This window comes from Neodiprion virginianus, chromosome 3, assembly GCF_021901495.1.
Source record: "Neodiprion virginianus isolate iyNeoVirg1 chromosome 3, iyNeoVirg1.1, whole genome shotgun sequence".
Lineage (NCBI taxonomy): Eukaryota > Metazoa > Arthropoda > Insecta > Hymenoptera > Diprionidae > Neodiprion > Neodiprion virginianus.
The window spans coordinates 38220408-38245376 of NC_060879.1; the positions used below are offsets into that span (position 1 = coordinate 38220408).

General features: G+C 39.1%; 3 protein-coding genes across 9 annotated transcripts in view; all 3 read right to left on the reverse strand.

The window, feature by feature from the left end:
• LOC124301116 (hemicentin-2-like) overlaps positions 1 to 24969 on the reverse strand; it is a 248204-nt gene that overhangs the window by 169812 nt on the left and 53423 nt on the right. The gene's annotated exons all lie outside the window — the stretch shown is intronic.
• On the reverse strand, positions 2002 to 15477 carry LOC124301117 (nose resistant to fluoxetine protein 6-like). 4 transcript variants are annotated; one of them, XM_046755834.1, is made up of 10 exons: positions 15150 to 15477; positions 5311 to 5674; positions 4960 to 5236; positions 4540 to 4700; positions 3602 to 3770; positions 3278 to 3480; positions 3089 to 3209; positions 2805 to 2994; positions 2500 to 2642; positions 2002 to 2430 (listed from the first exon to the last, which is right to left on the reverse strand). In XM_046755834.1, exons 1-10 carry the CDS (start codon positions 15409 to 15411, stop codon positions 2224 to 2226), a joined length of 2097 nt encoding a protein of 698 aa, XP_046611790.1. In that variant the 5' UTR covers positions 15412 to 15477; the 3' UTR covers positions 2002 to 2223. The 4 variants fall into 4 exon arrangements, 3 of the variants coding, with proteins under 3 accessions (XP_046611790.1, XP_046611789.1, XP_046611787.1); XM_046755833.1 differs by lacking the exon at positions 15150 to 15477 and adding an exon at positions 5865 to 6290; XM_046755831.1 differs by lacking the exons at positions 2002 to 2430; positions 2500 to 2642; positions 2805 to 2994; ... (4 more) ...; positions 4960 to 5236; positions 5311 to 5674 and adding exons at positions 11278 to 11705; positions 11775 to 11917; positions 12080 to 12269; ... (4 more) ...; positions 14245 to 14521; positions 14596 to 14959 and having other exon boundaries at positions 15150 to 15461.
• Positions 20578 to 24761, reverse strand: LOC124301119 (nose resistant to fluoxetine protein 6-like). 3 transcript variants are annotated; one of them, XM_046755835.1, is made up of 10 exons: positions 24434 to 24749; positions 23880 to 24243; positions 23529 to 23805; positions 23107 to 23267; positions 22162 to 22330; positions 21838 to 22040; positions 21647 to 21767; positions 21363 to 21552; positions 21058 to 21200; positions 20578 to 20988 (listed from the first exon to the last, which is right to left on the reverse strand). In XM_046755835.1, the coding sequence occupies exons 1-10, from the start codon at positions 24693 to 24695 to the stop codon at positions 20782 to 20784; spliced, it is 2097 nt and encodes a 698-aa protein (XP_046611791.1). In that variant the 5' UTR covers positions 24696 to 24749; the 3' UTR covers positions 20578 to 20781. The 3 variants fall into 3 exon arrangements, 2 of the variants coding, with proteins under 2 accessions (XP_046611791.1, XP_046611792.1); XR_006907401.1 differs by having other exon boundaries at positions 20847 to 20988; positions 21058 to 21187; positions 24434 to 24761; XM_046755836.1 differs by lacking the exon at positions 20578 to 20988 and having other exon boundaries at positions 21064 to 21274; positions 24434 to 24761.

The window sequence follows — 24969 nt, forward strand, 5'->3', positions numbered from 1 at the left end:
TTCGGGTTTTTAAATAAAAAAAATCGTGTGTTTTAGCTGCATTTCGCGTATTATAAGCTAAAAAAAATCTCAAACATGAAATCGTTTGCAAATTTTCCGGGGAACATGATCCCGTCATTAGTCTACCGACATTTTCAAAAAGCCACAAAAAGTAGAAAATTAGGATTTATTAAAAAACCCTGTAAGTGGGCCAAAAACTTGAAGATTCGATTCCGAGCGTCAGGCTTGTACCCAGGGGCGGAAAATTTGGAATTTATCGTTCTTCAGCAACCTAAACAAATGTGTAAAATTTGGTAAAAATCGGTGAGATCATGGCGACACGTCTGTTTTTCCTAACGTGAAACGATTCGAGATTCATTTCTTCTATCACATGCGGAACGGATTTTGTTTCATTCTCGTCGTTGACTATCATCATCGTAAATAACATCGCTGTAGATGTTCCAAACAGTCCTTTATTTTCCAACTTTCGATTCAGACCGTCCGACCGGTTCTTCTTTACGGTCAGATTTTTATTGCCCCATAGTGCGACAGTGGCGTCACCTCGTTCAGATCCAAACGCTTATAAAAGCAGCTGGAAGACGAGGTGAGTCGACACCGGAACACGGAGAACCTCGGGAGTCTCCCATTTATTTATCGACTTCGCAAGTTTTCTGTTTACACCTACGACCGACACCGTCTATCTCCAACTCAAACCCTCGGAGTCTGTGGTAACGAAAATGCGAACGCACCGTAAGCCCGGAGATTGGCTGAGAAACGTACGGCTTTTGTGTATCACGTGGTAGGGTGATGCCGGCGATGAGGAAGCTTCTCAGGAAATAAGGATGCATGCATGTCTGCGAGTGTTTATGACGCGCGATTCGGATGCTATGGTTAAGATTTGTTGGTTCGATTCCTGGGATGAAGGAAACTTTTAAGAAGATATGCACGGAAACCTACTTCTCTCAATCAAACGCCGATGATTCATCAGTCGCTGATTCGAAAGTACAATCGGAAAACGAAACGTCGGCAAGGAAAAATCGAGGAACGGAGGCTTAGAATTAGTAATTAGATTCAGTTTGGATAAGCTTTATCAGAAGACTATCTTCTTGTAAGTAAAAAGTAAAATCGAATATTCTGAATTATATTCGAAATTGTTCCGTTATTGATAATCAGATGAGATCGGTTACGTTATCGAGCAGATTTTTCATTACATAGGTGATTATCAACGTATGTTCAGTTCTGACGAATTACCTATCATTCCGTTCGTAGTTTGAATTCCCCCAAAAAGCAACTCTGATCCAAAAACCTTTCGCCAAGTACATTAAAAATGTGTTCTCATGATTTGTCAAAAAAGATTCAAAACACATACTACTGCCATGTACATGTCTGTTAATTTACAATAAAAGCATGATTGAAACTTGACACTTAGCTTTCACATCTCTCTAGAATCTCACTGTTGTCACACTGGGGTCAGACTGACCCTAAACTTATCCAACTACGAATGATAATTAAGTGTAAATGTAAAAACAAAATGACTGATTGAAAAAAAGTAACACGTGGTACTTGGTGGGCCTGTTTAGAAAAATACCTTGAGATGTAAATGAAATTCTATCTTTATATCGTTTCATTTATATATCATGCCTTGGAAGAGCATACACGTTTCAGGGGATGTTTTGGCTTTACTGAATTATTTTGGAGGTATATACGCGATTTGGATTCAGCGTTGAGATTATTTGTTGGGCTGTTCTATCTAGTGTATGGAAATTTGCCAACTTTGCTTCCACATATCTTCGGAAGGATTCGCATATTCAAGTTAAAATTTCTCCCTGAGTATTAGGGTATAGTAAGGTATTATTCAGCACTTGTTTCGGAGAAATCCGCGGGGATCTCCAGACGGATAATTTTTTGGGAGGCTCTTTCATCAAGAAAATACTTGGTGGCACAATAGCATTGAGGAGATTTCATGCCGAAAACTTGAAAGTTCAATGAGATACGCCAAGTACACATCTGCTCGATGCACAGATTCAAAATCAATCAATAATTTTCATTAAAACAAAACATTTCCACATGCGTAATCGAGTACAATCCGATACAGCTAATAATTATGGTGCAGCGCGCGTCAGACACGAAGAAAAATCGGACTTGAATAAAAGAAGGAGTGGGGTGGGTAGAACTATTCTATAATAGTGGCCATTCTCGACATAATATTTTCTAAAATATAACGGTTGACAGAAAACGGCAACATCAGTCCTTCTTCGTCGATTCCTTTCGAATTCCTTCCTCCTTAACCTGCAGTCCGTTATTCGTGCCTCGCACCAGAGTGACTCGGTTAACCTCTGATTTGGAACTGACAAAAATTTTCTCCAACACAACCAATGGAGACTCAAAAAATAAGGTGAAAACAAAAGCCGCGACGGTCGAAAGCACCAAATCAATCAAATACTCGTGAATCTGCAAAGAGATGGGTTGAATTTCAAATGCGCAGGTTGAACAACGGAAGTTGTGAAGAAAAAGACTTACTATCAAAGAATTCGAAAGCACCGCAGGAGTCCGTGCGGCCGCACCCCTCTGACATTGGATCAACAAATGCACCAAGTAAGTCGAAAATGACAACCGACTGAGTGGCCGAAAGAACGGCATGGACAGAAAGCTGTTAACGGGGCCTAAAATATTATCAATGTTGAATAGTATGTCTCATCAACGTATCGTATTATCTGACTAGAGTCCTATTCGGCGACTGCATCAGGAACCTTCGAATAAGGAATTATACAGTGTTCTATAATTCAGCGCAGCTTTCCATTCATAAAAATAAAACGGACACTTGCCTCCATATCCGTGAGTACATGCATAAATGATCCAAGCAATGGCAATCGACCAACACGGACGTAACGTTAGTGCGAGTACAACTTCCAATACACGGTTGTACGCAAAAGCAATGTTGTAATTGAAATGAGTAGCACACATACAAAATACGAGAAGAACGGAGGTTGCAGCCCAGTTGATCCATACGTTCACCTGAAAATCGGAAAATGTGTCGATATTAAACGATCAGTTGTCCATTGAAATAGGATTGGAATTGCTTATAATGCGAAAACTTTGCCTGAAATACCTTCGTAAGTTGCCTCTTCTTGGTCGCTACGTCGTAACCCAAGAACATTCCAAAGAAGTAAGCGCTGGCTCGATTGTAAGTCGGCATGTAGAAGTTGAACAAGTCCCCGAAGTCTAGTATTCTGATGTGGAAATAATTATAACGATTATCTTCCATTCGATAAATAATGTGTCGTTAATATTCACTTACCCCAAGTCTACGCGCATGGTAAATAATCTGTTAGTGTAACCATTGATACCTAGAACAACGGGTGGTATAAAAATCGAGGCGAGGAGGACGAAACCTAGTATTCGGATTCCATGTTTTGGCCAGCGGTAAAGTGGATAGATGACCATTGGAGATATCCAAAAAAGCTGCATATCAACAGCCAAGTACCAGGTGTAGGGTAAGCACTGAAATTTTCATGCGTTATTTTATCAGATTTATTACCATTGAAAACCTGTGCCAGGACTATTTCTTCTTTGTTATACGAATTATATGTTTGATCTAGTAGATGCGTTGGGCCATACCAACCGTAAGTTCTGGTTTCAAAAAGTTCTGAATGTATAATATATTGAACCACCAATTTTTTTTGCAAATTTCTACGTGGTCACCAATCCAAATTTTCCATAGGGGGCCGTTTCCAAAGCGATTCATAAAAAATGAAACGAACAACATAACGACGACGAAAGATGGCGTGATTCTGTGAGAAAAAATATGAATTTATACGTACACAAGTGAGAAAGAGTTATATCCCATCTGTAGCTTTTGACTACACGCAAAGTGACACGTTACACTATTAACCACTCAACTGCTAAAGTGAGAAATAGCGTCGTAATATAATTTAATGTTTTCGAATATCTGAGGTTGATATTTTTTTTCAAAAACGTTTGTTGAAAGAATTTTTGAGCTCAAGGAATCCGATTACGATCATAAAAACTATATTTTCCGTGCAGTCGTACAGTTTTGAGCTCTGGAAGTCGACGAATGTTTTATAATTTTGTCAAACAGCGCAATAGAAAAAACTATCGTTTTCCTTTTCTGGGATGCAGGTTTCTTTTAAAAAATACTGACGGTAAGTAAATAACAATATTCTTCAGTCTAAACATTCGATTTCCAGAATCACCAAGTATAATCATAGCGTATATTAGATAAATTACTTTGTGATTCTTGAAATTGCGAAATTGAAAAATTCATCCCGAAGAAAGAAGATGGTAATTTGTTCTATAACGCCGTTTGAGAAAATCATGAAAAATCTGTCAACTTCGAGGGCTCAAAACTGTATAAATGCGCGGAAAAAATAACTTTCTTTGGTGATAATCGGATTCCTGATTCATCTCAAAAATACTTAAAACACACGTTATCAAAAATACTTGAGATATCAGAAACATTGAATCACTTTATGACGTGCATTGCACATCTACTGTGTGATCCGAGCTGTACAGCTTTGAATCAAAGTTTTTGAAACTCACCGAAGGTAACGATGAAGGTAAAACATTAGCCAATTGGTTTTTCTCCCCGATTTCAAAGCTTGAAGAAGCAGATGAGCCGTGAAAAATCCGCTCACCACAAAGAAGGTTTCGACAGCTAATGGCGCGGCCTGAACGTACAAAGATGTCCATGAATCCAGCCTCTGTGGACCGATTGTGACAATATTACTGATTTGCTTGACGTAACGCTGGATAATTTGTATTTTGCAACAACGCGAGTCTACTCATTAATAATCGTTTCTACTAGAATGCAAATCCCACACTTAGAAAGTATTCCAGATTGTGACATCGGACTGTATCGTGCTCAAAACACGATTTTCGTACTATCATGCCGATAAAGTAGCCATTAATCGTTAGAGTAATTATAGTCTATCTGCACATTGAGTGAACTGTTCAACTTACTTCAGCAAGTTCGAATACATTGACAACTGGCCTGATGAATAAACTGGTGAAACGATGACCCAGTATGACCCAGCACATACTCAAAACTCTGATGCCTTGGATTGATTGAAACGTGTCAGATTCTACTTTCGTGCTTAAAACAGCGAGTGCATTGGTGTAGAGGGAAAATTTCGTCAACGTATTCATTACGGCAGATGCTTCTGTCTGCTTGTGTCGTCTCGCAAAGTCGCAGATCGTACAAGCAATCATGAATACGGCAACGGCCAGAAAAAAAATTCTGTAAGGAGTGCACTGTTTTCTTGAACGATGAAACGTGATTGTTTCCCTAAACTACATATAATGCCAACTTACAGCGTGTAAATTTCTCCAGCACTCAAGTCATCGGATCCCACGTCCGCGCAGAACGCGTTACTTGCTTCTAATCCTAGGTGGCTGATAGATGGTATGTTCGCGACGGTAGCATTGAAGATCTGCTCAACGTGAGTCTCGTTGCACGACGATGGAACACAAATCGATGATGAGATGCGGAGATAATCGACACCAATAACCTCAGGTGACGTAGGAGACGCCGAACCCAGAGAAACCATGCAGTGCTTACCCCGGATATTGACGTGGTTGTATCGCCCATTGACTTCGACGCATTCGTCGTACAATCCGACGTCTCTAAAGTTTCCTTTCATAAGTCCGGTTTGAAGGCCCGACGAAGCATCCAGCACTATTATAGAAAATAGAATCATTACTAACTGCATAATCGATCACACAAGGTCTTGTACATTTCGCACGAGGCGACCTTCGGCATATGAAGAGACTCTTCCACTTCTATGATAACAAAGCATTCTTCACACGTGATATTTGAGGAAGTATATTCACAAAATACCCCTCGGAATGATTAGCTTATTTCTCACTTTGAAAAGCCCATTCTTGGCCAGATTCCATCGCTTGTATCAACGCCGCGACTTCGGTCGCACAGGAAGATTCAGTGGTATGGAGAACAGATTTGAAACCTTTAATCCACGGTTGTCGTAACGAGCCAACAATCCTTTTGATCCATTCCCTGGTTTCGTCCGAACCATGGATAGATGGAACCGTATCCATAGATGCAGAGCCAAAACTTCGTATCGAAGTCAGGAACAGTACCGTCACGAGTACGTTGTGATGGAAAAGCATTGTGCGTTTGCGGTTACTTGATTTCAGGAAGACTGACCGAATCAAGCATCTTCTCCAGAATATATAGTCAATGTTTGTGCAAAAAGTGGTAAAACTAGTCAGAAGAATTAGTAATATATAGTAATGTTAAAACATTGCAATGAATTGGTTAGTAAAAATAGAAACGTTAAAACACGTTTCATAATGGTGACAGCCATTTCTGATAAGGGGTAAAACCATCGCTATAAATATGCACATTTAATCTGAGGGTCACTGTATAATATTATAACGAGTTCCGAAATATCTAATAAGCGAGAAACAACATACAATAAATACCATATTTCAGTGAATTTTTTATTACAATCTGACTGCGGAACGGGAGGACCTGAGTTCGCAAAGTGGCAGCTTGCAAAAATTTGAGGTTTTCTGCAGTTTTCCTTGTCCCTTGTGCGAATGCGGATGTTCCTAATGAACGTCTTAACAGTCCAGTCATTTTAGTAGTTTCACTATGGAATTCGAGTTACCCAGCTGTATATTTGTGTAAACTTTCATTTCGACATCCTGAAACTTGTCTCAAAATCTACATATTGTAAGGTGTCCGCGTCTGTCAAAGATTGAGGTCAAAGGTCACAAAAATAGATTTTTTGAAAATGTCTCGTTTCCTTTGGGGTTTGCGCTATTTGTATATATCGTCAATATTTTACAAGATGAAATTCTCTACAGCTTTTATGTCAAAAGTTTTTTTATACGTTAAATCGTTTTCTAGATAGAGGACACTGAGCGCGCAGTGTTTAACTATGTAGCGTATCATTTAAGGTTAACCGGTAGTCCCGATCAAAAACACGCCTCGTGTGCGAAGTTTCAAGGTACCCAAGTTTCAGTAATCGTTTAAATATTCATCATGAACGATCTCTCGTCTGGATTGATACTGTCTTCCAAGTACTCTCATCATCGAGCTAGATTTTACAACCACGTCAAACGACGGTCTGTCAAAGAAGACACTAAATTGATGGCACTTCACACACGTTTTATGTCAAAATGTATTGCTTTACGTTCATTTGCTTATGAATTACCCATACATATGAAAGAGAAGTCTTGTGTTATAGACCAAATTTCATAAATTTAGACCAATGTGATGTACCAACGTACGTCAATGATGTAAATTATCACTTACCTACCTGCCTGCTTTACTCCACCACGTGTTTCAGCTGCAGCGAAATTTTCTTCTTTAGGGTGAAACTCTTCCGTCATACTTGCATCAATTTTCGTCAAATCCTTTCAGGTAACTTTTAAAAAACCAATGCCGATAATAATTTCGTGAAAACAATGAAATTATACGAAGAAAGATTTCGATGTATCGTGAATATGTTTATTATCACACGTGCCCGCACTACACGCTACGTACAACAATCACTCTTTAAATTTCAGTTATGTTCCATGATAATGGTGTTGCTTTCGTAAAATCACAATTTAATCACAATTGTGATCTTTGTTTATTGACAATGCGCTAATTTTTATCACACTCCCATGTAAGCACGTGTGAAATGTAAATCCATTTGGCCGGTTCGGATTATTGCCAACGCATTTAACACTGATTCTATATCTATATACACCAAAAAGCGTTTGTTCCGAAGACGACGAAAATTATCGATTGAACTGACGATTTCTACGGTGTTGGAAATATTATAACTGGTATATTTTGGCTCTCCGTGCAGTGATCATATTGATACAGGGCTTGATCGAAAGCTCTACGGATCTATAAGCGTACGAAACTTGTCGAGTGTAAAATTTGATCGTGAAAGGGGAGATATACGTGATAATATTTTCGCCAGGTAGACCAAGGGCTTCAGTTTGCGATACGAGATAGCGCGTCGACTCGCGCGCGTTCATGTTTATTTTCAATGAACTTGGCGCGATCAGCAACCGCCAATCTTGTTTGACAAAACTCATTCGATACCAGTTTTTGACCGTGTTCATAATTTTTTCGACGAAAGAGCTCGATAAAAATTGATTGCGATCCTAACAAATCCTCAAATCTGTAGCCACTAAAAAGCCATCCCTGCTTCGAAGTTTCAGAAACAAAGAGAAAGAAAGAGATGAGAGGTGAAGAAGTTCGATACCATTTTTCACACACCTGAACCAGCCTGTACCTATACATTCCGGTTTGAAAATCTTGAGACAAAAAATGAGAACAGGTCAAAAATTTACTCTCAATTCCGATAGAACCGGTGTAAAAGGTGTGCAAGGTAACGGTGGATAACTACCCGTTGCAATTTATGCTCACCCCGTTATGCAAGATTCGAGCTTTCTTTCCTGTGGCTGTAGCCAGTGTATCAGCTGCAGTGTTTCGCCGCTTCCGCAATTTTAGAGTTTCATATTACCGCGCCGAAGACGTTCGGTGTACAGAGTGCACAACATCTGCTCTCTCTTATTACGTATAACCACCCTTGATATTAGAAGCGATGAAGTACAAATATTCTGTGAACCAGGTGTCTACAAATTACTGTCGTCAGGTGATCGAACCCCGGAAACCTGGTCATTATTTTAAGAAAAATATGCAGCTACTTTGAAATTCAAGCAGTAGAGAAGAAATTTATGATTGTTCTGGTTTGGAGGGTCGAATGAAATGGGAAAATAAAATGGAAAAACTGTTTTTTCGCGATACTTTTTATCACCATGAAAAGGGAACAGTGTGATGGTATGTCGGACAAATTTGTGCGATGATCTCAAAAACAAAGGAGCGAAAGATCCGAAACTCATAGAACTTGGCAGCCGAATGAAGAAGTTGTGAAAGAAAATCCGGTACAAAAAAAAACATCCGATGAAAAGAATATTTGCGAATTAGGACAAGAAAAAAATGAAAATAAAAAAATAAAAAGTAAATCCACGTAGATTGGGAAAAATATAACAGCTTATTTACTAAAATCTTTTCGCAGGAAATAAAGCTTGGCTATTGGAATCACAAAATTACGCTGAGATTGATTATCGACAATTTGAGAAAAGCTTTTGTTTATTTATTAAATTGACAAAACCAATTTTCAAATAGTCGATACATGAGTTTGTGCGATACAAATTTGCTCTGAGAGTCATTCAGTCAAGAATTCTACATTTTTACACTCAGAGGACAATTCTAGCGCCCACAATCGAATTTTCAAGTTTTTGCCCCAATTTCGGGTTTTTGAATAAGAAAAATCGTGTGTTTTAGCTGCATTTTGCGTATTATAAGCTAAAAAAAATCTCAAACATGAAATCGTTTGAAAATTTTCTGGGGAACATGATCCCGTCATTAGTCTACCGACATTTTCAAAAAGCCGCAAAAAGTAGAAAATTAGGATTTATTGAAAAACCCTGTAAGTGGGCTAAAAACTTGAAGATTCGATTCCGAGCGTCAGGCTTGCACCCAGGGGCAGAAAATTTGGAATTTATCGTTCTCCAGCAACCTGAACAAATGTGTAAAATTTGGTAAAAATCGGTGAGATCATGGCGACACGTCTGTTTTTCCTAACGTGGAACGATTCGAGATTCATTTCTTCTATCACATGCGGAACGGATTTTGTTTCATTCTCGTCGTTGACTATCATCATCGTAAATAACATCGCTGTAGATGTTCCAAACAGTCCTTTATTTTCCAACTTTCGATTCAGACCGTCCGACCGGTTCTTCTTTACGGTCAGATTTTTATTGCCCCATAGTGCGACAGTGGCGTCACCTCGTTCAGATCCAAACGCTTATAAAAGCAGCTGGAAGACGAGGTGAGTCGACACCGGAACACGGAGAACCTCGGGAGTCTCCCATTTATTTATCGACTTCGCAAGTTTTCTGTTTACACCTACGACCGACACCGTCTATCTCCAACTCAAACCCTCGGAGTCTGTGGTAACGAAAATGCGAACGCACCGTAAGCCCGGAGATTGGCTGAGGAACGTACGGCTTTTTGTGTATCACATGGTAGGGTGATGCCGGCGATAAGGAAGCTTCTCAGGAAATAAGGATGCATGCATGTCTGCGAGTGTTTATGACGCGCGATTCGGATGCTATGGTTAAAATTTGTTGGTGCGATTCCTGGGATGAAGGAAACTCTTGAGAAAATGTGCACGGAAAGCTACTTCTCTCAATCAAACGCCGATGATTCATCAGTCGCTGATTCGAGAGTACAATCGGAAAACGAAACGTCAGCAAGGAAAAACGGAGGAACGGAGGCTTGGAATGAGTAATTAAATTCAGTTTGGATAAGCTTGATCAGAAGACTATCTTCTTGTAAGTAAAGGGTAAAATCGAATATTCTGAATTATATTCGAAATTGTTCCGTTATTGACCATCAGATGAGATCGGTTACGTTATCGAGCAAATTTTTCATCACATAGGTGATTATCAACGTATGTTCAGTTCTGACGAAATATCTATCATTCCGTTCGTAGTTTGAATTCCCCCAAAAAGCAACTCTGATCCAAAAACCTTTCGCCAAGTACATTAAAAATGTGTTCTCATGATTTGTCAAAAAAGATTCAAAACACATACTACTGCCATGTACATGTCTGTTAATTTACAATAAAAGCATGATTGAAACTTGACCCTTAGCTTTCACATCTCTCTAGAATATCACTGTTGTCACACTGGGGTCAGACTGACCCTAAACTTATCCAACTACGAATGATAATTAAGTGTAAATGTAAAAACAAAATGACTTATTGAAAAAAAGTAACACGTGGTACTTGGTGGGCCTGTTTAGAAAAATACCTTGAGATGTAAATGAAATTCTATCTTTACATCGTTTCATTTATATATCATGCCTTGGAAGAGCATACACGTTTCAGGGGATGTTATGGCTTTACTGAATTGTTTTGGAGGTATAGACGCGAGTTGGATTCAGCGTTGAGATTATTTGTTGGGTGGTTCTATGTAATGTATGGAAATTCGTCAACTTTGCTTCCACATATCTTCGAAAGGATTCGCATATTCAAGTTGAAATTTCTCCCTGAGTATTAGGGTATAGTGAGGTATTATTCAGCACTTGTTTCAGAGAAATCCGCGGGGATCTCCAGACGGATAATTTTTTGGGAGGCTCTTTCATCAAGGAAATACTCGGTGGCACAATAGCATTGAGAAGATTTCGTGCGGAAAACTTGAAAGGTCAGTGAGATACGCCCAGTACAGATCTGCTTGATGCACAGATTCGAAATCAATCAATAATTTTTATTAAAACAAAATATTTCCACATGCGTAATCAAGTACAATCCGATACAGCTAATAATTATGGTGCAGCGCGCGTCAGACACAAAGAAAAATCGGACTTGAATAAAAGAAGGAGTAGGGTGGGTATAACTATTCTATAACAGTGGCAATTCTCGACATAATATTTTCTAAAATATAACGGTTGACAGAAAACGGCAACATCAGTCCTTCTTTGTCGATTCCTTTCGAATTCCTTCCTCCTTAACCTGCAGTCCGTTATCCGTGCCTCGCACCAGAGTGACTCGGTTAACCTCTGATTTGGAACTGACGAAAATTTTCTCCAACACAACCAATGGAGACTCAAAAAATAAGGTGAAAACAAAAGCCGCGACGATCGAAAGCACCAAATCAATCAAATACTCGTGAATCTGCGAAGAGATGGGTTGAATTTCAAATGCGCAGGATGAACAACGGAAGTTGTAAAGAAAAAGACTTACTATCAAAGAATTCGAAAACACCACAGGAGTCCGTGCGGCCGCACTCCTCATACATTGGATCAACATATGCACCAAGTAAGTGGAAAATGACAACCGACTGAGTGGCCGAAAGAACGGCATGGACAGAAAGCTGTTAACAGGGCCTGAAATATTATCAATGTTGAATAGTATGTCTCATCAACGTATCGTATTATTTGACTAGAGTCCTATTCGGCGCCTGAATCAGGAACCTTCGAGTTAGGAATTTCACAGTGGTCTGTAATTTAGCGCAGCTTTCCATTCGCAAAAATAAAACGGATACTTGCCTCCATATCCGTGAGTACATGCATAAATGATCCAAGCAATGGCAACCGACCAACACGAACGTAACGTAAGTGCGACTACAACTTCCAACACAGGGTTGTACGCAAAAGCATTGTTGTAATTGCAATGAGTAGCACACATACAAAATAGGAGAAGAACGGAGGTTGCAATCCAGTTGATCCATACGTTCACCTGAAAATCGGAAAATGTGTCGATATTAAACGATCAGTTGTCCATCGAAATAGGATTGGAATTGCTGGTAATGCGAAAACTTTGCCTGAAATACCTTCGTAAGTTGCCTCTTCTTGGTCGCTACGTCGTAACCCAAGAACATTCCAAAGAAGTAAGCGCTGGCTCGATTGTAAGTTGCTATGTAGAAGTTGACCAAGTCCCCGAAGACTAGTATTCTGATTTGAAAATAATTATAACGAATATCTTCCATTCGATGAACAACGTGTTTCGCTAATATTCACTTACCCCAAGTCTACGCGCATGGTAAATATTCTGTTAGTGTAACCATTGATACCTAGAACAACGGGTGGTATAAAGATCGAGGCGAGGAGGACGAAACCTAGTATTCGGATTCCATGTTTTGGCCAGCGGTAAAGTGGATATATGACAATTGGCGATAGCCAAAAAAGCTGCATATTAACAGCCAAGTACCAGGTATAGGGTAAGCACTGAAATTTTCATGCGTTATTTCATCAGATTTATTATCATTAAAAACCTGTGCCAGGACTATTTCTGCTTTGTTATTCGAATTATATGTTTGACCTAGTGAATGCGTTGGGCCATACTAACCGTAACATCTGGATTCAAAAAGTTCTGAATGTATAATATATTAAACCACCAATTTTTTTTGCAAATTTCTACGTGGTCACCAATCCAAATTTTCCATAGGGGGCCGTTTCCAAAGCGATTCATAAAAAATGAAACGAACAACATAACGACGACGAAAGATGGCGTGAGTCTGTAAGAAAAAATATCAATTTATACGTACACGAGTGACAAAGAGTTATGTCCCATCTGTAGCTTTTGACTACACGCAAAGTGACACGTTACACTATTAACCACTCAACTGCTAAAGTGAGAAATAGCGTCGTAACATAATTTAATGTTTTCGAATGTCTGAGGTTAATATTTTCTTTCAAAAACGTTTGTTTAAAGAATTTCTGAGCTCAAGGAATCCGATTACGATCATAAAAACTACATTTTCCGTGCAGTCGTACAGTTTTGAGCTCTGTAAGTTGACGAATGTTTTATAATTTTGTCAAACAGCGCTATAGAAGAAACTATCGTTTTCCTTTTCTGGGATGCATGTTTCTTTTAAAAAATACTGACGATAAGTAAGTAATAATATTCTTCAGTCTAAATATGCGATCTCAAGAATCACCAAGTATAACCATAGCGTATATCAGATAAATTACTTTGTAATTTTTGAAATAGCGAAATTGCAAAATTCATCCCGAAGAAAGAAGATGGTAATTTGTTCCATAACGCCGTTTGAGAAAATCATGAAAAATCTGTCAACTTCGAGGGCTCAAAACTGTATAAATGCGCGGAAAAAATAACTTTCTTTGGTGATAATCGGATTCCTGATTCGTCTCAAAAATACTTAAAACATACGTTATCAAAAATACTTGACAATGAGATATCAAAAACATTGAATCACTTTATGACGTGCATTGCACATCTACTGTGTTATCCAAGCTGTATAGCTTTGAATCAAAGTTTTTGAAACTCACCGGAGGTAACGATGAAGGTATAACATTGGCCAATTGATTTGTCTCCCCGAATTCAAAGCTTTGAGAAGCAGGTGAGCCGTGAAAAATCCGCTCACTAGAAAGAAGGTTTCGACAGCAAATGGCGCGGCCTGAATGTACAAAGATGTCCTTGAATTCACCCACTGTGGATCGATTGTGACAATATTACTGATTTGCTTGCCGTAACGCTGGGTAATTTGTATTTTGCAACAACGCGAGTCTACATATTAATAATCGTCTCTACTAGAATGCAAATCGCACACTCAGAAAAGTATTTCAGATTGTAACATCGGACTGTATTGTGCTAAAAACACGATTTTCGTACTATCATGCCGATAAAGTAGCCATCAATCGTTAGAGCAATTATCGTCTATACTGCACATTGAGTGTACTGTTCAACTTACTTCAGCAACTTCAAATACATTGACAACTGGCCTGATGAATAAACTGATGAAACGATGACCCAGTATGACCCAGCACATACTCAAAACTCTGATGCCTTCGATTGATTGAAACGTGTCAGATTCTACTTTCGTGCTTAAAACAGCGAGTGCATTGGTGTAGAGGGAAAATTTGGCCAACGTATTCATTACGGTAGATGCTTCTGTCTGCTTGTGTCGTCTCGCAAAGTCGCAGATCGTACAAGCAATCATGAATACGACAACGGCCAGAAAAAAAATTCTGTAAGGAGTGCACTGTTCTCTTGAACGATCAAACGTGATTGTTTCCCTAAACTACAAATAATGCCAACTTACAGCGTGTAAATTTCTCCAGCACTCAAGTCATCGGACCCCACGTCCGCGCAGAACGCGTTACTTGCTTCTAATCCTAGGTGGCTGATAGTTGGTATGTTCGCGACGGTAGCATTGTAGATCTGCTCAACGTGAGTCTCGTTGCACGACGATGGAACACAAATCGATGATGAAATGCGGAGATAATCGACACCAATAACCTCAGGTGACGTAGGAGACGCCGAACCCAGAGAAACCATGCAGTGCTTACCCCGGATATTGACGTGGTTGTATCGCCCATTGACTTCGACGCATTCGTCGTACAATCCGACGTCTCTAAAGTTTCCTTTCATAAGTCCGGTTTGAAAACCCGACGAAGCATCCAGCACTATTATAGAAAATAGAATCATTACTAACTGCATAATCGATTACACAAGGTCTTGTACATTTCGTACGAGGCGACCTTCGGCATATGAAGAGACTCTTCCACTTTTATGATAACAGAGCATTCTTTACACCCGATATTTGAGAAAGTATATTCACAAAATACCCCTCGGAATGATTAGCTTATTTCTTACTTTGAAAAGCCCATTCTTGGCCAGATTCCATCGCTTGTATCAACACCGCGACTTCGGTCGCACAGGAAGATTCAGTGGTATGGAGAACAGATTTGAAACCTTCGATCCACGGTTGTCGTAACGAGCCAACAATCCTTTTGATCCATTCCCTGGTTTCGTCCGAACCATGGATAGATGGAACCGTATCCATAGATGCAGAGCCAAAACTTCGTATCGAAGTCAGGAACAGTACCGTCACGAGTACGTTGTGATGGAAAAGCATTGTGCGTTTGCGGTTACTTGATTTCAGGAAGACTGACCGAATGAAGCATCATCTCCAGAATATATAGTCAATGTTTGTACAAAAAGTGGTAAAACGAGTTAGGAGAATTAGTAATACATAGTAATGTTAGAGCATTGCAATGAATTTGTCAGTAAAAATAGAAACGTTAAAACACGTTTCATAATGGCGACAGCCATTTCTGATAAGGGGTAAAACCATCGCTATAAATATGCACATTTAATCTGAGGGTCACTGTATAATATTATAACGAGTTCCGAAATATCTAATAAGCGAGAAACAACATACAATAAATACCATATTTCAGTGAATTTTTTACTACAATCTGACTGCGGAACGGGAGGACCTGAGTTCGCAAAGTGGCAGCTTGCAAAAATTTGAGGTTTTCTGCAGTTTTCCTTGTCCCTTGTGCGAATGCGGATGTTCCTAATGAACGTCTTAACAGTCCAGTCATTTTAGTAGTTTCACTATGGAATTCGAGTTACCCAGCTGTATATTTGTGTAAACTTTCATTTCGACATCCTGAAACTTGTCTCAAAATCTACATATTGTGAGGTGTCCGCGTCTGTCAAAGATTGAGGTCAAAGGTCACAAAAATCGATTTTTTGAAAATGTCTCGTTTCCTTTGGGGTTTGCGCTATTTGTATATATCGTCAATATTTTACAAGATAAAATTCTCTACAACTTTTATGTCAAAAGTTTTTTTACACGTTGAATCGTTTTCTAGATAGAGGACACTGAGCGCGCGGTGTTTAACTATGTAGCGTATCATTTAAGGTCAACCGGTAGTCCCGATCAAAAACACGCCTCGTGTGCAGAGTTTCAAGGTACCCAAGTTTCAGTAATCGTTTAAATATTCATCATGAACGATCTCTCGTCTGGATTGATACTGTCTTCCAAATACTCTCATCATCGAGCTAGATTTTACAACCACGTCAAACGACGGTCTGTCAAAGAAGACACTAAATTGATGGCACTTCACACACGTTTTATGTCAAAATGTATTGCTTTACGTTCATTTGCTTATGAATTACCCATACATATGAAAGAGAAGTCTTGTGTTATCGACCAAATTTCATAAATTTAGACCAATGTGATGTACCAACGTACGTCAATGATGTAAATTATCACTTACCTGCCTCCCTGCTTTACTCCACCACGTGTTTCAGCCGCAGCGAAATTTTCTTCTTTAGGGTGAAACTCTTCCGTCATACTTGCATCAATTTTCGTCAAATCTTTCACGGTTACTTTTAAAAAATCAATGCCGGTAATAATTTCGTGAAAACAATAAAATTATACGAAGAAATATTTCGATGTATCGTGAATATGTTTATTATCACACGTGCCCGTACTACACGCTACGTAGAATAATCACTTTTTAGCTTTCAGTTATGTTCCATGATAACAGTGTCGCTTTCGTAAAATCACAATTCAATCACAATTGTGATCTTTGTTTATTGACAATCCGCTAATTTTTATCACACTCCCATGTAAGCACGTATGAAATGTAAATCGATTTGGCCGGTTCGGATTATTGCCAACGCATTTAACACTGATTCTATATCTATATACACCAAAAAGCGTTTGGTCCGAAGACGACGAAAATTATCGATTGAACTGACGATTTCTACGGTGTTGGAAATATTATAACTGATATATTTTGGCTCTCCGTGCAGTGATCATATTGATACAGGGCTTGATCGGAAGCTCTAAAGATCTATAAACGTACAAAACTTGTCGAGTGTCAAATTTGATCGTTAGAGGGGAGGTATACGTGATAATATTTTCGCCAGGTAGACCAAGGGCTTCAGTTTGCGATACAAGATAGCGCGTCGACTCGCGCGCGTTCATGTTTATTTTTAATGAACTTGGCGCGATCGGTAACCGCCAATCTGGATTGACAAAACTCATTCGATACCAGTTTTTGACCGCGTTTATAATTTTTTCGACGAAAGAGCTCGATGAAAATTGATTGTGATCCTGACAAATCCTCAAATCTGTTGCCACTAAAAAGCCATCCCTCCTTCAAAGTTTCAGAAACAAAGAGAAAGAAAGAGATGAGAGGTGGAGAAGTTCGATACCATTTTTCACACACCTGAACCAGCCTGTACCTATACATTCCGGTTTGAAAATCTTGAGACAAAAAATGAGAACAGGTCAAAAATTTACTCTCCATTCCTATAGAACCGGTGTAAAAGGTGTGCAAGGTAGCGGTGGATAACTACCCGTTGCAATTCATGCTCACCCCGTTATGCAAGATTCGAGCTTTTCTTCCTGTGGCTGTTGCCAGTGTATTAGCTGCAGTGTTTCGCCGCTTCCGCAATTTTACAGTTTCATATTACCGCGCCGAAGACGTTCGGTGTACAGAGTGCACAACATCTGCTCTCTCTTATTATGTATAACCACCCTTGATATTAGAAGCGATGAAGTACAAATATTCTGTGAACCAGGTGTCTACAAATTACTGTCGTCAGGTGATCGAACCCCGGAAACCTGGTCATTATTTCAAGAAAAATATGCAGCTACTTTGAAATTCAAGCAGTAGAGAAGAAATTTATGATTGTTCTGGTTTGGAAGGTCGAATGAAATGGGAAAATAAAATGGAAAAACCGTTTTTTTGGCGATACTTTTTATCACCATGAAAAGGGAACAGTGTGTTGGTATGTCGGACAAATTTGTGCGATGATCTCAAAAACAAAGGAGCGAAAGATCTGAAACTCATAGAACTTGGCAGCCGAATGAAGAAGTTGTGAAAGAAAATCCGGTACAAAAAAAATATCTAATGAAAAGAATATTTGCGATTGGGAAGAAAAAAAAATTAAAATAAAAAAATAAAAAGTAAATCCATGTAGATTGGGAAAAATATAACAGCTTATTCACTAAAATCTTTTCGCAGGAAATAAAGCTTGGCTATTGGAATCACACAATTACGCTGAGATTGATTATCAACAATTTCAGAAAAGCTTTTGTTTATTTATTAAATTAACGAAACCAATTTTCAAATAGTCGATACATGAGTTTGTGCTATACAAATTTGCTCTGAGAGTCATTCAGTCAAGAATTTCACATTTTTACACTTAGAGGACAATTCTAGCGCCCGCCATCGAATTTTCAAGTTTTTGCCCCGATTTCGGGTTTTCAAATAAAAAAAATCGTGTGTTTTAGCTGCATTTCGCGTATTATAAGCTAAAAAAAATCTCAAACATGAAATCGTTTGCAAATTTTCCGGGGAACATTATCCCGTCATTAGTCTACCGACATTTTCAAAAAGCCGCAAAAAGTAGAAAATCAGGATTTATTGAAAAACCCTGTAAGTGGGCCAAAAACTTGAAGATTCGATTCCAAACGTCAGGCTTGTACCCGGGGGCGGAAAATTTGGAATTTATCGTTCTTCAGCAACCTAAACAAATGTGTAAAATTTGGTAAAAATCGGTGAGATCATGACGACACGTCTGTTTTTCCTAACGTGGAACGATTCGAGATTCATTTCTTATATCACATGCGGAATGGATTTTGTTTCATTCTCGTCGTTGACTATCATCATCGTAAATAACATCGCTGTAGATGTTCCAAACAGTCCTTTCTTTTCCGACTTTCAATTCAGACCGTCCGACCGGTTCATCCTTACGGTCAGATTTTTATTGCCCCATAGTGCGACAGTGGCGTCACCTCGTTCAGATCCAGACGCATGTGAAAGCAGCTGGAAGACGAGGCGAGTCGACACCGGAACCCGGAGAACCTCGGGAGTCTCCCATTTATTTATCGACTTCGCAAGTTTTCTGTTTACACCTACGACCGACACCGTCTATCTCCAACTCAAACCCTCGGAGTCTGTGACAACGAAAATGCAAACGCACCGTAAGCCCGGAGATTGGCTGAGGAACGTACGGCTTTTGTGTATCACGTGGTAGGGCGATGCCGGCGATAAGGAAGCTTCTCAGGAAATAAGGATGCATGCATGTCTGCGAGTGTTTATGACGCGCGATTCGGATGCTATGGTTAAAATTTGTTGGTGCGATTCCTGGGATGAAGGAAACTCTTGAGAAAATGTGCACGGAAAGCTACTTCTCTCAATCAAACGCCGATGATTCATCAGTCGCTGATTCGAAAGTACAATCGGAAAACGAAACGTCGGCAAGGAAAAATCGAGGAACGGAGGCTTAGAATTAGTAATTGAATTCAATTTGGATAAGCTTTATCAGAAGACTATCTTCTTGTAAGTAAAAGGTAAAATAGAATATTCTGAATTATATTCGAAATTGTTCCGTTATTGATAATCAGATGAGATCGGTTACGTTATCGAGCAGATTTTTCATTACATAGGTGATTATCGACGTATGTTCAGTTCTGACGAATTATCTATCATTCCGTTCGTAGTTTGAATTCCCCCAAAAAGCAACTCTGATCCAAAAACCTTTCGCCAAGTACATTAAAAATGTGTTCTCATGGTTGGTCAAAAAAGATTCAAAACACATACTACTGCCATGTACATGTCTGTTAATTTACAATAAAAGCATGATTGAAACTTGACACTCAGCTTTCACATCTCTCTAGAATCTCACTGTTGTCACACTGGGGTCAGACTGACCCTAAACTTATCCAACTACGAATGATAATTAAGTGTAAATGTAAAAACAAAATGACTTATTGAAAAAAAGTAACACGTGGTACTTGGTGGGCTTGTTTAGAAAAATACCTTGAGATGTAAATGAAATTCTATCTTTACATCGTTTCGATTATATATCATGCCTTGGAAGAGCATACACGTTTCAGGGGATGTTATGGCTTTACTGAATTATTTTGGAGGTATATACGCGAGTTGGATTCAGCGTTGAGATTATTTGTTGGGTGGTTCTATCTAATGGATGGAAATTTTTCAACTTTGCTTCCACATATCTTCGGAAGGATTCGCATATTCAAGTTAAAATTTCTCCCTGAGTATTAGGGTATAGTGAGGTATTATTCAGCACTTGTTTCAGAGAAACCCGCGGGGATCTCCAGACGGATAATTTTTTGGGAGGCTCTTTCATCAAGGAAATACTTGGTGGCACAATAGCATTGAGAAGATTTCATGCGAAAAACTTAGAAGGTCAGTGAGATACGCCAAGTACAAATCTGCTCGATGCACAGATTCGAAATCAATCAATAATTTTGATTAAAACAAAATATTTCCACATGCGTAATCAAGTACAATCCGATACAGCTAATAATTATGGTGCAGCGCGCGTCAGACACAAAGAAAAATCGGACTTGAATAAAAGAAGGAGTAGGGTGGGTATAACTATTCTATAACAGTGGCAATTCTCGACATAATATTTTCTAAAATATAACGGTTGACAGAAAACGGCAACATCAGTCCTTCTTCGTCGATTCCTTTCGAATTCCTTCCTCCTTAACCTGCAGTCCGTTATCCGTGCCTCGCACCAGAGTGACTCGGTTAACCTCTGATTTGGAACTGACGAAAATTTTCTCCAACACAACCAATGGAGACTCAAAAAATAAGGTGAAAACAAAAGCCGCGACGATCGAAAGCACCAAATCAATCAAATACTCGTGAATCTGCGAAGAGATGGGTTGAATTTCAAATGCGTACGTTGAACAACGGAAGTTGTAAAGAAAAAGACTTACTATCAAAGAATTCGAAAACACCACAGGAGTCTGTGCGACCGCACTCCTCTTAGATTGGATTAAAGCATGCAACAAGTAAGTGGAAAATGACAACCGACTGAGTGGCCGAAAGAACGGCATGGACAGAAAGCTGTTGATGGGGCCTAAAATATTATCAATGTTGAATACTATGTCTCATCAATGTATCGTATTATCTGACTAGAGTCCTATTCAGCGCCTGCATCAGAAACCTTCGAGTTAGGAATTTTACAGTGTTCTGTAATTCAGCGCAGCTTTCCATACACAAAAATGAAACTGATACTTGCCTCCATATCCGTGAGTACATGCATAAATGATCCAAGCAATGGCAATCGACCAACACGGACGTAAGGTAAGTGCGAGTACAACTTCCAATACACGGTTGTACGCAAAAACAATGTTGTAATTAAAATGAGTAGCACACATACAAAATAGGAGAAGATCAGAGGTTGTAATCCAGTTGATCCATACGTTCACCTGAAAATCGGAAAATGTGTCGATATTAAATGATCGGTCGTCCGTCGAAATAGGATTGGAATTGCTTGTCATGCGAAAACTTTGCCTGAAATACCTTCGTAAGTTGCCTCTTCTTGGTCGCTACGTCGTAACCCAAGAACATTCCAAAGAAGTAAGCGCTGGCTCGATTGTAAGTCGGTATGTAGAAGTTGAACAAGTCCCCGAAGTCTAGTATTCTGATGTGGAAATGGTTATAACGAATTTCTTCCATTCGATGAACAATGTGTTTCGTTAATATTCACTTACCCCGAGTCTACGTGCATGGTAAATGTTCTGTTAGTGTAACCATTGATACCTAGAACAACGGGTGGTATAAAAATCGAGGCGAGGAGGACAAAACCTAGTATTCGGATTCCATGTTTTGGCCAGCGGTAAAGTGGATATATGACAATTGGCGATAGCCAAAAAAGCTGCATATTAACAGCCAAGTACCAGGTGTGGAGTAAGCACTGAAATTTTCATGCGTTATTTCATCAGATTTATTACCATTAAAAACCCGTGCCAGGACTATTTCTGCTTTGCTATACGAATTATATGTTTAACCTAGTAAATGCGTTGGGCCATACTAACCATAAGTTCTGGTTTCAAAAAGTTCTGAATGTATAATATATTGAACCACCAATTTTTTTTGCAAATTTCAACGTGGTCACCAATCCAAATTTTCCATAGGGGGCCGTTTCCAAAGCGATTTATGAAAAATGAAACGAACAACATAACGACGACGAAAGATGGCGTGATTCTGTAAGAAAAAATATGAATTTATACGTACACAAGTGAGAAAGAGTTATGTCCCATCTGTAGCTTTTGACTACACGCAAAGTGACACGTTACACTATTAACCACTCAACTGCTAAAGTGAGAAATAGCGTCGTAATATAATTTAATGTTTTCGAATATCTGAGGTTGATATTTTTTTTCAAAAACGTTTGTTCAAAGAATTTTTGAGCTCAAGGAATCCGATTACGATCATAAAAACTATATTTTTCGTGCAGTCGTACAGTTTTGGGCTCTGTAAGTTGACGAAAGTTTTATAATTTTGTCAAACAGCGCAATAGAAAAAACTATCGTTTTCCTTTTCTGGGATGCATGTTTTTTTTTTTTAAATACTGACGATGAGTAAGTAATAATATTCTTCAGTCTAAACATTCGATTTCAAGAATCACCAAGTATAACCATAGCGTATATTAGATAAATTACTTTGTGATTCTTGAAATTGCGAAATTGAAAAATTCATCCCGAAGAAAGAAGATGGTAATTTGTTCTATAACGCCGTTTGAGAAAATCATGAAAAATCTGTCAACTTCGAGGGCTCAAAACTGTATAAATGCGCGGAAAAAATAACTTTCTTTGGTGATAATCGGATTCCTGATTTATCTCAAAAATACTTAAAACACACGTTATCAAAAATACTTGATAATGAGATATCAAAAACATTGAACCACTTTATGACGTGCATTGCACATCTACTGTGTTATCCGAGCTGTATAGCTTTGAATCAAAGTTTTTAAAACTCACCGGACGTAACGATGAAGGTATAACATTGGCCAATTGATTTGTCTCCCCGATTTCAAAGCTTTAAGAAGCAGGTGAGCCGTGAAAAATCCGCTCACTAGAAAGAAGGTTTCGACAGCAAATGGCGCGGCCTGAATGTACAAAGATGTCCATGAACTCGCCCACTGTGGATCGATTGTGACAATATTACTAATTTGCTTGCCGTAACGCTGGATAATTTGTATTTTGCAACAACGCGAGTCTACTTATTAATAATCGTCTCTACTAGAATGCAAATCCCACACTCAGAAAAGTATTCCAGATTGTAACATCGGACTGTATCGTGCTAAAAACACGATTTTCATACTATCATGCCGATAAAGTAGCCATCAATCGTTAGAGCAATTATCGTCTATACTGCACATTGAGTGTACTGTTCAACTTACTTCAACAACTTCGAATACATTGACAACTGGCCTGATGAATAACGTCATGAAACGATGACCCAGTATGACCCAGCACATACTCAAAACTCTGATACCTTGGATTGATTGAAACGTGTCAGATTCTACTTTCGTGCTTAAAACAGCGAGTGCATTGGTGTAGAGGGAAAACTTCGCCAACGTATTCATTACGGTAGATGCTTCTGTCTGCTTGTGTCGTCTCGCAAAGTCGCAGATCGTACAAGTAATCATGAATACGGCAACGGCCAGAAAAAAAATTCTGTAAGGAGTGCACTGTTTTCTTGAACGATCAAACGTGATTGTTTCCCTAAACTACATATAATGCCAACTTACAGCGTGTAAATTTCTCCAGCACTCAAGTCATCGGATCCCACGTCCGCGCAGAACGCGTTACTTGCTTCTAATCCTAGGTGGCTGATAGTTGGTATGTTCGCGACGGTAGCATTGTAGATCTGCTCAACGTGAGTCTCGTTGCACGACGATGGAACACAAATCGATGATGAAATGCGGAGATAATCGACACCAATAACCTCAGGTGACGTAGGAGACGCCGAACCCAGAGAAACCATGCAGTGCTTACCCCGGATATTGACGTGGTTGAATTGCCCATTGACTTCGACGCATTCGTCGTACAATCCGACGTCTCTAAAGTTTCCTTTCATAAGTCCGGTTTGAAAACCCGACGAAGCATCCAGCACTATTATAGAAAATAGAATCATTACTAACTGCATAATCGATCACACAAGGTCTTGTACATTTCGTACGAGGCGACCTTCGGCATATGGAGAGACTCTTCCACTTTTATGATAACAAAGCATTCTTTACACCCGATATTTGAGGAAGTATATTCACAAAATACCCCTCGGAATGATTAGCTTATTTCTTACTTTGAAAAGCCCATTCTTGGCCAGATTCCATCGCTTGTATCAACACCGCGACTTCGGTCGCACAGGAAGATTCAGTGGTATGGAGAACAGATTTGAAACCTTCGATCCACGGTTGTCGTAACGAGCCAACAATCCTTTTGATCCATTCCCTGGTTTCGTCCGAACCATGGATAGATGGAACCGTATCCATAGATGCAGAGCCAAAACTTTGTATCGAAGTCAGGAACAGTACCGTCACGAGTACGTTGTGATGGAAAAGCATTGTGCGTTTGCGGTTACTTAATTTCAGGAAGACTGACCGAATCAAGCATCTTCTCCAGAATATATAGTCAATGTTTGTACAAAAAGTGGTAAAACTAGTCAGAAGAATTAGTAATATATAGAATTGTTAAAACATCGCAATGAACTGGTTAGTAAAAATAGAAACGTTAAAACACGTTTTATAATGGCGACAGCCATTTCTTATAAGGAGTAAAATCATCGCTATAAATATAATATCATAACGAGTTCCGAAATATGTAATAAGCGAGAAACAA

What these genes read in the sequence shown, in the direction of transcription:
- LOC124301119 (XM_046755835.1), bottom strand. Translation starts at nt 24,695, where the DNA reads ATGCTTTTCCATCACAACGTACTCGTGACGGTACTGTTCCTGACTTCG. An exon ending in CCAAGAATGGGCTTTTCAAA is followed by an intron (nt 24,244 to 24,433) that starts GTAAGAAATAAG and finishes TTTCTATAATAG; the next exon opens with TGCTGGATGCTTCGTCGGGT. An exon ending in AGAAGAGGCAACTTACGAAG is followed by an intron (nt 21,553 to 21,646) that starts GTATTTCAGGCA and finishes TCCGATTTTCAG; the next exon opens with GTGAACGTATGGATCAACTG.
- LOC124301117 (XM_046755834.1), bottom strand. Translation starts at nt 15,411, where the DNA reads ATGCTTTTCCATCACAACGTACTCGTGACGGTACTGTTCCTGACTTCG. An exon ending in CCAAGAATGGGCTTTTCAAA is followed by an intron (nt 5,675 to 15,149) that starts GTAAGAAATAAG and finishes TTTCTATAATAG; the next exon opens with TGCTGGATGCTTCGTCGGGC. An exon ending in TGCTTTCGAATTCTTTGATA is followed by an intron (nt 2,431 to 2,499) that starts GTAAGTCTTTTT and finishes ATCTCTTTGCAG; the next exon opens with ATTCACGAGTATTTGATTGA.